Raw genomic sequence first — 12,442 nt, forward strand, 5'->3', positions numbered from 1 at the left:
GGGGTTCTTACATCAAAAGATGTCTGTACAGTATGGAAAACGAGCTCAGAGCCAGACCATCTCCTGGCTAGTTTTGTATTTGTCATATGTAAAACATTTGTCAGCCAGGAAGATCTGGCTGTTTATATCACCAGTTCTTTTTATGTAGAATTCAAAGCATATTACTAAGAAAGTATAAAAAATCAGGTTAAAAAATGTGAAACTTGTAAGAGAAAAGAGTAATATTGTCTGGAACAGGTTAAATACCAAAAAGGGCAGACAAAATTAAGAGTATCTGAGTTCCATAATCTATGGATCTGCCTACATGTGTCTGTTTGCTTCAAGTGCCCTTTGTGATCTGTCAGAATTATTTAAAAACTTTAAAAAATGTATGGAAATGGATTTAGTCACGTATCACAGACTAACTCAGGAAAGAGAAGAGTCTCACAAATCACAGAGGGATTAAGGTGGGGGGGTGGGGATTCAGAAAAGTGAGGGTTGGTGACGTCTGTTTCTGTGCAAGTGCCATCATCACCCTCCAAGTGTAGGGGCGAGGTGTCTCTCAGTTCATTTAACCATTGTGACACCCATTTGGTTCCCAAAAAATGCAGAAAATTCAAAATATTCATGCTGCAGAAAGTGACTGAAAGCCAATCTTCTGTTTGAGTTTCCCTGTTAATTCCCATTATTTTGTTAATTTTATAATCAAAATTATTTTCGACCAGATTTTAACTCTTGGAGCTGACAGAAAAGCAAAACTGCAGTGAGTTTACTGGCTCCTACACTACCCTTCAGAAATGCAGGGCTTTTTCCCAGCCACTTGGTCTGTCCCTAAAGATCTTTCTAGGGTGGAGGTGTTGATGTTCACCCTGTTTCTGCTGCAGTGCCTGAAGAGCAACAGGCTGATACCTCTGTGTAAAAGTCTTCACCTGAAAAAGCCTTCTAGGAGAGACTTCCACTGAGACCAGTCCAGCGACTCAGCCTTCTCTGCTACTGCTGGCTTTCTCTGGAGCAACATCCCGACCTGTGCTTTCCCTTGAAAGGCAGCATCCCTTCCCCACAGATGTATTTATCTGAAGTGCCTAGAACAACCCCTCCCCTGACCCCCACATCCTATATTCTTCCCAAAGCCTGTAGGTTCCTTTTAAAAATAGAGCATGCCCTGGCTGCATGTCTCACTGGGCAGAGGGCCTACTGCCTGTCATCCTTGATGTCTTTCTTACTACTTGTTTCAGCTGGTTGTTTTCTCGGTATTTAAAGGCTTTGTTGTGTTCCACACTTTCAATTAAGGAGGAAAAATGCTCTCTGTGTTGTAAGAGTGAAACTGGCAGTTGTATACTTTGGTTTGTAGCATAAACAGTTGCACAAGGATTCATTGGCAACCTTCCCTTCACTAAGGAGGCTATCAGCTAAATGTCACAGATGTGCCTGAGACTTGCCAAAAGCTGGAAATGTACTGGGAAACTTCTGAAAATGCCCTCAATATTAAAAAAAAAAAAGGCTCTCAAGGATGTAGTGGACACATTAGCTGCAGCAGAGGATGGAGACTCTCTGAGCATATGGTCAGCATCTCTTCCTGTACATCTTCCCTTACCTCTTCCTCATGTAACAGGCTCTGCCTCTCCCTCTGCTCGAAGGCAGTCTTCTTCCTCAGCAGCTCATTTCTTCCGTGTGGCCTGTAAAGCTGAGCTTTTCCTTCTCGGCAACAGGATCACAAATAACATCAAGCATTAAAAATGCCCTAACGCCTTGACACCTTCGTTATAACTAAAGCAACAGCATGATCTTGTTGCTGGAATGTTTGCCCTCCCTTCCCTCATCACGCATCATCACTTCATGCTTTAACTACAGCCTAATCCTGCAAACACTTCCTACCCAGCAGAGCACTTACCAGCACCTAAGTAGCCCACTGACATCGGTGGATTACTCCAGGTAGGACGTCCTAGGAAAGCTAAAGAAGTGTTGGCACCACTGGGCCCTTTGGTTTGCAAGCTCTTGGGGGATATTAGCTTTTGTCTATAAAGAGGCTTGCACACGCATGGCGCTGTATAAATAATTAATAATAACAGAACTCACATCAAACCAGCGCATATGGGAGTTTGTACCCCTGGCTTTCCTGGCTGCTAGAAGGAAAATCACAGCATTATGGAGTTTACAGAAAGCCTCCTGATAGCATATCTGGGTTTGTGGTGTTCCCCTCACTTTGAGAAATTGTTATCTCTTCCTCTGCACCAGAGGAAACGTTGAAGGACCTTCACCTGGCAATAAATGCACAGGAAACATATTTTAAGTTAATCCAAAATCTGATTAATATCTCCCAAAGGTAAATTAAAACTCTTATCACCCTGTCTAACCTTTAATTGCACAACACAGGAGGTCTGTGTTTTATCAAACTATTGACTCTTTTTGTTTTAGGATTTCTTTGGCTTTCAGCAATGTTGCACAAATTATTCCTTGGTGGAGGCCTTAAGCAATAAAAAAAGCTGCTAATTTTATTTCCAATGGACTCACCCTTTTTGTTCTCAAATTTTGTTGAACTCTTTTTCTCTCTGAAATACGATGGAATGAATTTGGATGGATCCAAATTATCACTAAACCAGGAAAAGCAAATATAGAAGTAAAAACAGAGCTGAGGGGCCACAGAAGATTGAAGCTCTATGTGATGTTACAATACAACTTCTGGATTAAAGAGAAAAGCAAGATACTCCCTTTATTAGTATGATTAATAAGAAAGAAAACAAACTGAAGTTATTTGTTGGAACATAGTCTCCTTCTGACTGAGTCCATGAAAATGAGCCTTTCTGTAAAGGCTCTGTGTCACGGTCATACATTTCTCAGGCTTGCATCATCTGTTGCTCAGAGAGAAGTTTATCTCTCAAGTGCAGTAGTCACGAAGGAAGGTAGTTTCCTCCTCAGTAAGAAGACTTGTTTCCCTATGGGGAGGGTGACATACCTACCTCACATTCAGCTGCTCTACTTCCCACGTGCTTTCGCAAACCAGGCTGAACTGTAAAGATGCACAGACTTACTATGAATTTTTGTTGCGTTGACAATGTATTTTAATAGCAGATAGAATATAACTTTCCACGTTGGAAGAATGCTTTAGCCACCAAAACATGGAAGTCACTGGGCTGCTTTTCATCTCCATGGAAAACATTGTATTTTTTACAGAATAATTTAATAGTCAGCAGTTCAGAAAGTACAAAAGTGAACATGAGTGACTACCTCATCATCAGCTAATACTGATATTTCACTATTTTAAGAAAAAAACTTGGAAACCTTTTTCTATCCTACTCTGCACGTATTCTAAGCACTAGGTAATAGGAATAGTATTCCTTTCTCACTAATTTAGTAAATGCTGAATAGATCTGTTCAAAGTGAAGAGGATGAGCTGGAGAGGTGGATGATGTCCTGCTTCAGCAGAGACTACAGCCTGGTGGCCCAGGGCATTCTCTGAAGAAAGATGCAGAGGATGAAGTTAGACTTCAGCCTTAGCTACTGAGTAAAATGCAGAAATTTGTTGGCAAGAATTCCTCCTTCACCAATACTTTGTATCTTGCCCAATCCAGTAAGAATACCTGAACATCTACCGGATAAGGTATCCTCTCCTTGGGTGGAAAGGAACTTCAGTGTCCCAAAGTGTCTGGAGTAGGAGACTCCAGGAGTTCATGTGGAAAAAATCAAATTGCTTCTGAGCATGCACACAAATGGAGATTTATGTGGGCAATCTTCTGCTTTGAGAAGTTGTCTGTCTGTGCACTTTAAGATGTTTTGTGTTAGATCTGGGATACATGGAGATTTTTACATACTTAGTTTGTTACCAAGTAAGGCACTTAAACATTTGTGCATTTAGAATATGGGTGCTTCTGTTTTCAAATTGGCAGTCAGATCATTTGTGTATATATATTCACATGTACATGTGACATGTACACATGTACATAGACAAATGCACAAATGTGTGTGGTTGGAATCCATTTACACACACAGAAACACACAAGTGTATATACTTGTATGTATATAATGTTTAAGTAAAGTGTTTATATATAATGATTATATATATATATATATAAATATATAAAATAAATAAGAAAAGTTTAGCTCAATTTTAAAAAGCCAGTACTGGTCCTTTTTTATAGGTTTTGCAAAACTGCTACTTTGTCTTAATTCTTCAACTGAAAAAAGGACTTCTGTTTGCAGAAAGAGTTTTTTGGTTAACCAAAATTTAAACGAAAATAACAAAAAAATAAATCCTGAAAGCTATCAAGTCTCTGATTTCTCACAAACTCTTGCTCACAAAAATGTTTTCATAATATTTTTGAAATATGTGTGGAAACTTTTTCTTCAGCTGTTGTGCAAACACAGCAGTTAAGGAGCACAACTGATGCTACGGGAGGGAACAGAAATCCTTAAGGAACAGAAGCCTTACACTTACCCTTTGGGTGCCTGAAAAATCAGCTGCAAAATTTTGTACATAAGGTTGTGAAGGCCTTGACAGTGTCCTTCCTCCTAACAAGCCACTTACTTTTGCAAGTATTCAAAACAGGCTGATAGATCAGCTGGCATTTCAAAAGCAGTTTCCAAATGACTCCAAAGGTGATGTTCACGATAATTGCGACCAGTTGGGATCACAGTTTCAGAAGACATCAGAAAAATCTCATCCTTTCTGGTATATTTTAACTTAGTCAGTGCTATTAACATTCTGGCCCCGGGTTGTTTTGTCTATGAGTTAGAAGAAACATTGAAATAGTAGCAACATATTTCTCAGTGCTGTGTTGATCACATGCAACAAGTATTTCACAATAATAAGAGTAGTTATGTTGAAGTGAGCTGCATCAATTGACTGCCCAGCCTTGGGCTGGGTGACTTTTCTTTTGCAAGGAGCTATTGCATTTCTGTACTCATTTAATTGTTTACTCTTACCATGTATTGTACATGGGAGCTGCAGTCTCTGCTTGCCAGATATTTAACTGCACTGTTTCTAGTACATCTGTAAACAGTTCCCAATTTTACAAATTATCAGTGGGGTTGAACTTTCATTCACCAATAATCCCAGCAATATGACAGCTGGGGCTTTGGTTAATAAGGCTGTGTGTCAGAGCTGGTCAAAGTATAGTTACTGTGCTGCACTCTGGATGGGAGCTTCTTCCTTGATGAGAAAAAGGTCTGCACATTTTTTACTTTATATTTTGTCTCCATATAGGAGGAGGTCAAGTTTGGTTTGCAGTAAATTGCCATTTTATAAAAATAGAAGGCAAAAAAGCTCAGTTTAAGTTCTTGAGTTACCACAGACAGATGTCACATTTTGATTTTTTCCCCCCTGTCCTATTTAAACATGTCTTCTTTGTTTTGAACCACATTTGAAGACCTCCTATCTTTAAACACAAATAAATTTTCAAAATTCTAATCTATTTCCAGCCAGTTCAAATACAGTTAATTGGGGGTGGGGTGGGGGGTGGAAACAGGCCATTTTAAAACAGGGAATTAGACAACATTGACTTTACTATTATTATCCTTGAACATTTTTAACAGGTACCAGTGCTTTAGAAAAAACAAAATCTATGCTGCACATATAATCACAAACGAAAGTACATAAGCATGTTTAGATTATCTGTTTTAATGCACAAATATATATTTAATATATTGTAGTGAGAAGCATAAACTTTTTTATCCAGGGTAATTTTCTTCTCATTTATTGTGTGTTACTGGATAAAACTTCATAGGTATTCAGGCTCCCCTAAATCGTGGTTATCACAAATAAAGAAAAATTTGGGCCTTAAATAGGTTTTATTTTTAGGTTAGCAACCACTCTGTTTAGTTTTCCTTCTTCCCATAAATCAATTATTGAGGTCTATTTAATTAAGAATAGATTAGAAATATTTTCATTGTTGTTTTTTAAATTTCTTTTATACTGAAGAGCTGTGGAGTTAAAACACCAAGCACAAAAGTGCACAGCCAACCATGACTAACTGCATAAAGCAAATAACAAGCTGTATGATCAAAAACAAAAGTCAGTGCCGTTCATGTGGAATAATAGAAATCATACCACCAAAACACTTCATACACGTCTCATCTACTGATGTACACACTTGCTCAGCTCATATCACTCCTCAGGAATGCAGTCACAAACAGAAAAGGACTGCAGGACAGGTAAACACCCTGAGGGGAAGCAGCATTTCCCCATGCCACATCCTGATGGTACCTCACACCTGCAGCTTGGGGTTCATCAGCCACGAGGAGGGGAAGGCAGAGCAAGCGGCTCCTCAGGACATGTTTCTCTCCTTGCAGCTCTTCTAGAGGTGTCCTTGGGGAGCTGTTCCAAATATCCACATTGAACACTATTTCTCAGGGCAGGGAACTTGCCATGTTTAAGCAAGAAGACTGATGGAAGATTGCCATTATCCATTCTCACTGGTCACAGAACCATGTCTCCCCAAAGCACACAGAATCATCATTCCATGTTGTATTCAGGGCTCTGACACAGTCCCTGTCTTCACTATCATTAAAAATCATCTGCCACCCTCTGCCCAGGGGTTGCAAAAGCCATTCTTTTTTGAGCAAAGGAAATAATACCTGTTTACAGTGTGCAACTGAGAGAGTAGGGCATGCTGGATGTGACTGGGAGAGGATATAAAGATTTTACCAAGCTTTTTTTTTTTCCCCCCCCACTTAGTGTTTTGAAACAAGTAAACAAAAACCCAGCCCTCTGCCTATTAACTGGAAAACAAATCCCGCTTAAAATTTTTGCTCAACTCTCACTGCAGGAAATGGGAAACCTTCTGCTGTTTCATGGGGAATTGGAGCAGGCCAGAAAGATGAGAGCAATAACATGCAGCCACCCACCAATAAAATGCATGTAGTAAAGCACTGTCAGAGAGATCAAGGGCTTTGCATACACTTTAGGAAGGATTAGATTTCATTGTCACTTCAGGCTAAGAAGGAGGAGATTCCATATTCCTGCAGTCATTCATCCCAACTACTCCCCTGCTCCTAAGGTTCCTCTCTACTGTTATCCAAAGACCCTTTAAAAATGATGCCGATAAGTGCTAAATATTTTAAATCCTATGACTATGACTTCAATCAGAGGAAATTAAATGCCAGCTTAATTATCTCTTGAATTCAATGAGGACTCTAGCTGAAGGGTAAATTCAGCTCCACTGTAAGTGGAAGGGGAATGCTGGGATGGCTGGGAACAGAAATACACACCCTGTTCTGCAGCTCCGTGGCCCCGATGCTGCTGTGTTTTGTATTTGTCAGAAGCAGCACATCTGCCCCTTTGGAGAGCAGTGCTACATGCAAGAACAGAAGCTGACAGAGTGTGCTGAGTTGTCGGCAGTTGTGTTCCACTGAAGGTGATAACTCAGATACAAGATTAACCATGTGTATTCCCATCCTTTGAGCCATATTGGATACCCCACTCTCTCAGTGATGAGCCTTTTCCTGTGCAGGTTCTTAGTTCACTGACCCCTGGAAGGTGTTGAAAAGATTTTCTGAGAAGATACCTGAGTCTCCTATTTTTATTTTAGCATAATTCCTTCTGATTAATGAGTTCTACAGGTTCAGAACTGACGACAATTTGTGTTCAGAGTCCTGAAAGTATTGAGAACAGTTCCCTCAGTAGTCTGCTAGATAGACAAACTGCCTATCCTAAGCTTTGTTCCTTATTCATGCCTTATTCCTAAGGACCAGCGAAACCTTAGATCCACTTCTGTAAAACACGGCATTTGCTCATCTTTGAAAATGCTCTGAGACATAGGATGAGATCTGTGGGATGTGTGTGCAGCGGGGAACAAAACTGTATTTGGTGCTTTGCAAACAGAAGTTGGACAAAATCTATACCTCAAAAGATGTATAATCTTAAAAATAAATAAAAAATATTAACTGCTGTCAGAAAAATAAACAACCATTTTAGAACTAATAGTAACATTCAAACATATTGACAGTCTTTCAGTGTCCATTATATACTTTTAAAACAAAACTAAATATAAAGTCTGTTCAGTTCCATGTGTACTTATTTTAGAAAGCAAAAAATTGAAAAAATATCAGGTAACTGGAGAAAAATAGAGTAGTTTTTAGATTATCTGACTTAATTCCTCCCCAGCAGGTTTCAGATACTGAGAGCTCAGGGACCAAGAGGAACAGCTGTGAACCAACAAAACTGAAGATTGGAGACAAGTCCAGTGGCTGCTGCAACATCATTGATGCAAGAATTGTCCTTAAGCTCTTGGGAGGTTCCTGGTGACAATGCCAAACTAAAGTGCATTTCTGTATATGTGTGTGAATACTGCAGGATATTCTTTGAGAAAAGAAATGCTGCAGGTGGAACAGACTGAAATCTCTTCACTGACCCAAGAACCTTGGAATGCCTTAATGACACCAAAATGACATTGTGGTGTTCAGGTGCAGTATCTTGATGAGCTCCATACAGAAGTCTTTCTAATGATGTAGGTACCTGTAGGGAGCAGGAACTCTTTCTTCAGATTATTCCAGGAAAAGCTCTGTCAGCCTTCACTGGGGCCTCTGTGATGAAGCTTTTAACCTGTGGCTTGGGAGGTGCTTTCAAACTGCCCATCTGTGTACACTTGACATAGCGCTGCACCGACTTTCTAACTTGTGATTAGAACTATCATCAGTCAACCCTGCTTTTGGAAAATAGTTAGAAATTCTGCTACTATATAACCCACCTCCCCCAACCTGCTCCATGCTTTTACAGTTTTGAGAAAAAAGAGTGAGCCCCCAGCTCAGTTACTTGCTTTGTTTTATGTCAGAATCAGAATCAAGCATTATTCTGACAAGCAAGAGGATCTGAAATAAGAATTTCGCAGAGATACTCTTTACTGGTGCCTTGATTGGAGGGACTGAATGAGGTCTCTTGGGCCTGGACAGCTGGCTGCACACATTTGGTTGCAATTTGTTCTTTGGGAGTGGGACGAGCATCACTTTGCTGCACTCCACAGGCACTGGAGACAGCCTGGTGCTCAATGCAGAGCCCACCTGCAGCAAAGCAACTAATCTAAAGTTTACTGAGACAGGGAAAACACCACAGAGGTTCTGTCAATGCCAGGGACACCATACTGCCACTCTCCTTGTCACATTCTCCCCAGTAAGAGCAGCATCTCTCCATTAGGACAAAGGAATTAGTTTGCCTCTTCCTTTTGTTCTTGTTCCCCGTGAAAGGGGACAGTAAAGCCATTTGTATCCCACATACTGGCAGGTACAGCTAAAGCACAGACGCAGACAGTTTCAAAGCTCTCTGAGCTGTCTGATGAGCTGAAGGAGCAGAATTTCTGCTCCAGCTGCCAGTTAGGCAGCTAACATATCCCTGAGAAAGGTGGTGTGCAAGAGCTAATTATTTTTGTATGCTGCTGCCTGAATAACTTGAGTCTGCCAGGTGCCAAACGCCCCTGGAAATCTGTGGGAACTGAAAGGTTCAGCTTGTTCCTGACTCTTTTATGGAGTCAGACCCTAGAAAACTTCAAACTTTAGAACAAAGGCTCCTTATCTGCTGGGGGTGAGAGTGAATCATACCCATGAGAAACATGAAGTAGAAAAAAAGGACTCCAAGTGCTGGTTCTGTGAGAGCAGGATGTGTGCTCTCCTGAAAGGCTGCCCCAGAGGTGAATTAATGCCACAGTACCTTGCACCATTTCCTCACATTGCTGTTCCTCTGCTTTTCTGTGTGACTCACTCTGTTGTGATCTCTGGTTTTCATGCTTCTACAAGCTTGTGCAATGTTGTCATGACTGTTACACAGTTAAGCTTTATCTGTTTGTTGCATTAAATAATCTGTAATTTGCATAAATAAATTATCAAAATACCAGCATGTCTGGTCTAACACAGTAAGTTTGTAGAAAGCAGTGGCATGGGGAAAGCTTGGTTAAAACCTGGCTTTGCTGTGGTAGCCAGTCATTTGTTAGTTTTTAATTGTTTTCTTTTCCATTTTTTCTCTCAGTTGTCTACTTGTGAGTGATAAAGAAAGAGAAGACACTGTGATTGTACACATGAACTGATGTGGTTTTACTGCATTTGGCCACACACTTGAAAGAAATATGCTGGTACAGAGCAGCCACAGGCCTTATCTCTGCTGTCACTTCTTTCACAAAAGAATGATCTTTACATCAACAGTTTCTACCCTTGGCTTTAGAACATTGCAGTCCTCCCTTTTGCTCTTGGTCCGAATGCAGAGATTAAAAACACTCAGTTGATGCAAACGGTGGCTTGATACAACACACAGAATGGGGTGTAGATGTGCTTCACACAACAGAGAGCAGAATTGAAGGGGAAAATGTTGCTTGGAGGCAAGACGCCTCTTTAATTGATTATGGCAAGGAAAATCAAATACCATATCTGCTTTTTTCCTGGAGTATATCGAAAATGATCATAACTAACATCTGTTCATGTTAAGCAAATACTTGTCAAGATTTAAACTTCTGTTTGCATACAACTCTGAGTAGTGCATCTTAAAGTCATACATATTCATATAGAATGAAGAATGCATAATGTCTGCATAAAAAGATAAGCTGTATGACTATATATGAAGACAACAACTACAATTCTCACAGCACTGTCATTGGTTAATTTTAAAATATTCAAGCATTATTTAAAAAACAGTAAGCTGAACTTAAAACTACACTACAAAAAATTGTATAACTGAACCAATGCTGACTTGTTTTCCTCAATATTAATCAATTTTAAAGTTTCCTTTTTTTTTTTCCTAACACTTTTTGTTAATTCATTGTTATTTTAACCTCCAGTAACACGATCAGACTTCTTCTGCCTCTGGGCAATTGAGTTATGCTCTGATCTTGAGTTCTAAGGGAAATGTTCAATTTTATTTTTTTCCACAGTTGAATAAACAGTACCATGTATACTATCTCTTGCGTTAGAATAGTGTTGTCTTCACATAAGACTCAAATAATGGTATTAGTCATTCATTTCCTTGTACACATACACCCTATTGCGTGTTGACAGGTTTATAAGGATGCAGTGGCAGCCGTGGGTGCTGGGAAGCTCCTAGACGACAGCCTTTGAATCCTTGCAGTCCTGAGCAATGGTGCCTGAGTTAGTCTGTTTATTGTCTGCTTTCTCTCCCAGATGCTTGACTTGTCTGAAAGATTAATACATTAACAAGAGTGGTAAGGTCCAGGGTTGCACATCTTTAAGACATGTTTATTACCAGATGGCACATGAGATTCAAAGGTCAGTGTGGAAGGTAACATTTTAAAGTGAAACAACAATATTTATGTTCAAATACTATGCTGATGAGATCATATGGAAAAATGTTTCTGATTAAATTAGTTTATAAATAGCCACAATATATCTACTGAAAATTCCAAATGCCACTTTTAGTCTTACTTCTTTTATTCTATTACTTCCTAATTTATTTAGTAACACAAGACTACTTTCTTACATAAACAGACTAGCAGCTGGAAAAAAAATCTTTACTGGATGGACAATCCCACTTTCTTAAATAATTGAAAATCCAGTGTGAAACTTGGTTCTATTGTTTACTACTCAAAGCTAATATTCCATATCAGAGCTTTTTAAGACCTGAAAGAAATTTCAACTTTTAAATTCTCTGAGGTAAAATTCAGCTTGCAGTCATAAGGACTTATTGGCAGATAGCTATCCTTATTTACAGGCAATATCATATGCTACAACACATTTGGCAAAAATCATGTTATACTACTTACACAGAATCCACACAATGGAAAGAAAATCCTTTTCTTTAGCTTTTCCATAGGACTGACTGTCTCATAGCTCATTAGTAAACATTATCAGTAACACTAAACCTGAAATCATGTTTATCCTCTCAAATTGTCACAAACTGTATGTAAATTCCAGAGGAAATAGTTTTGCACAGGTTTAAAAGGGCAACTAAGCTCTTAATTAACATTTCTTATCTACCACACCACACAGGCATTAAAATGCAGAGGATTTAAATGGTACTTACTTTTCATGTGATCCATTCTCAACTTTCATAGCTCCTTCCACTGGATCCAGTCCTTGTTCTGAAAACTGTTTCAAGGCACTTAACGCTGCCTAAAGAAAAAATGAGTTGTCAAAAAACCCACTGACACAATTGTATGAGCACCAAATGAAGGAAGATGTATGTTTTGCTGTTCTAGATTAAATTAATTTCCTGTACACTGAAGCCATTTAGGCTACAGAGCTAACAGAGTGGGTACATAACAGCTCCATGATGAACAGCTGTGCTGGTGCATGGATTGAGGATATCTCCTCCTTCCTGGGCATGAGTGACTCCCATTTGTGTGAATGCAAGCTGCATCACTTATATGAAGAATAGGATATGCTTTTAGGATTCTTGGCTTTCTGGCTGTAAAGTCTCTCCAGCTTTCCAACACGCTTTCCTAGAGCCCACACTTTCCAGAGCTCCTGTAGACAAACTGGTCTTGCAAATGGTTGCAGAAGTTCTGAGCAATGGGAAGAGGGTCAGCAGGACACT

The 12,442-nt window shown here is 39.5% G+C and overlaps 1 protein-coding gene and 1 long non-coding RNA gene across 6 annotated transcripts in view; both read right to left on the reverse strand.

Moving 5' to 3' along the window:
* The window catches only part of LOC146442129 (uncharacterized), a 38,442-nt gene extending 34,521 nt beyond the window's left edge, over window positions 1-3,921 (reverse strand). Inside the window, exon 1 of the long non-coding RNA XR_014850157.1 lies at window positions 1,574-3,921. This is a non-coding gene — a long non-coding RNA (uncharacterized LOC146442129). The remainder of the gene's footprint in view (window positions 1-1,573) is intronic.
* A 6,048-nt stretch (window positions 3,922-9,969) lies between these two features.
* The window catches only part of STAU2 (staufen double-stranded RNA binding protein 2), a 171,245-nt gene continuing 168,772 nt past the window's right edge, over window positions 9,970-12,442 (reverse strand). For all 5 annotated transcript variants that reach the window (XM_085053043.1, XM_085053044.1, XM_085053042.1 and 2 more), the window contains 2 exons: window positions 11,930-12,018; window positions 9,970-11,083 (listed from right to left, as the gene is read on the reverse strand). In XM_085053043.1, coding sequence (XP_084909169.1) covers window positions 10,990-11,083; window positions 11,930-12,018 — 183 coding nt within the window. In that variant the 3' untranslated portion in view covers window positions 9,970-10,989. The remainder of the gene's footprint in view (window positions 11,084-11,929; window positions 12,019-12,442) is intronic.

The sequence above is a fragment of the Lichenostomus cassidix genome, chromosome 2, assembly GCF_008360975.1.
Source record: "Lichenostomus cassidix isolate B80296 chromosome 2, HeHo_3.0, whole genome shotgun sequence".
NCBI classification, from domain to species: Eukaryota; Metazoa; Chordata; class Aves; order Passeriformes; family Meliphagidae; genus Lichenostomus; species Lichenostomus cassidix.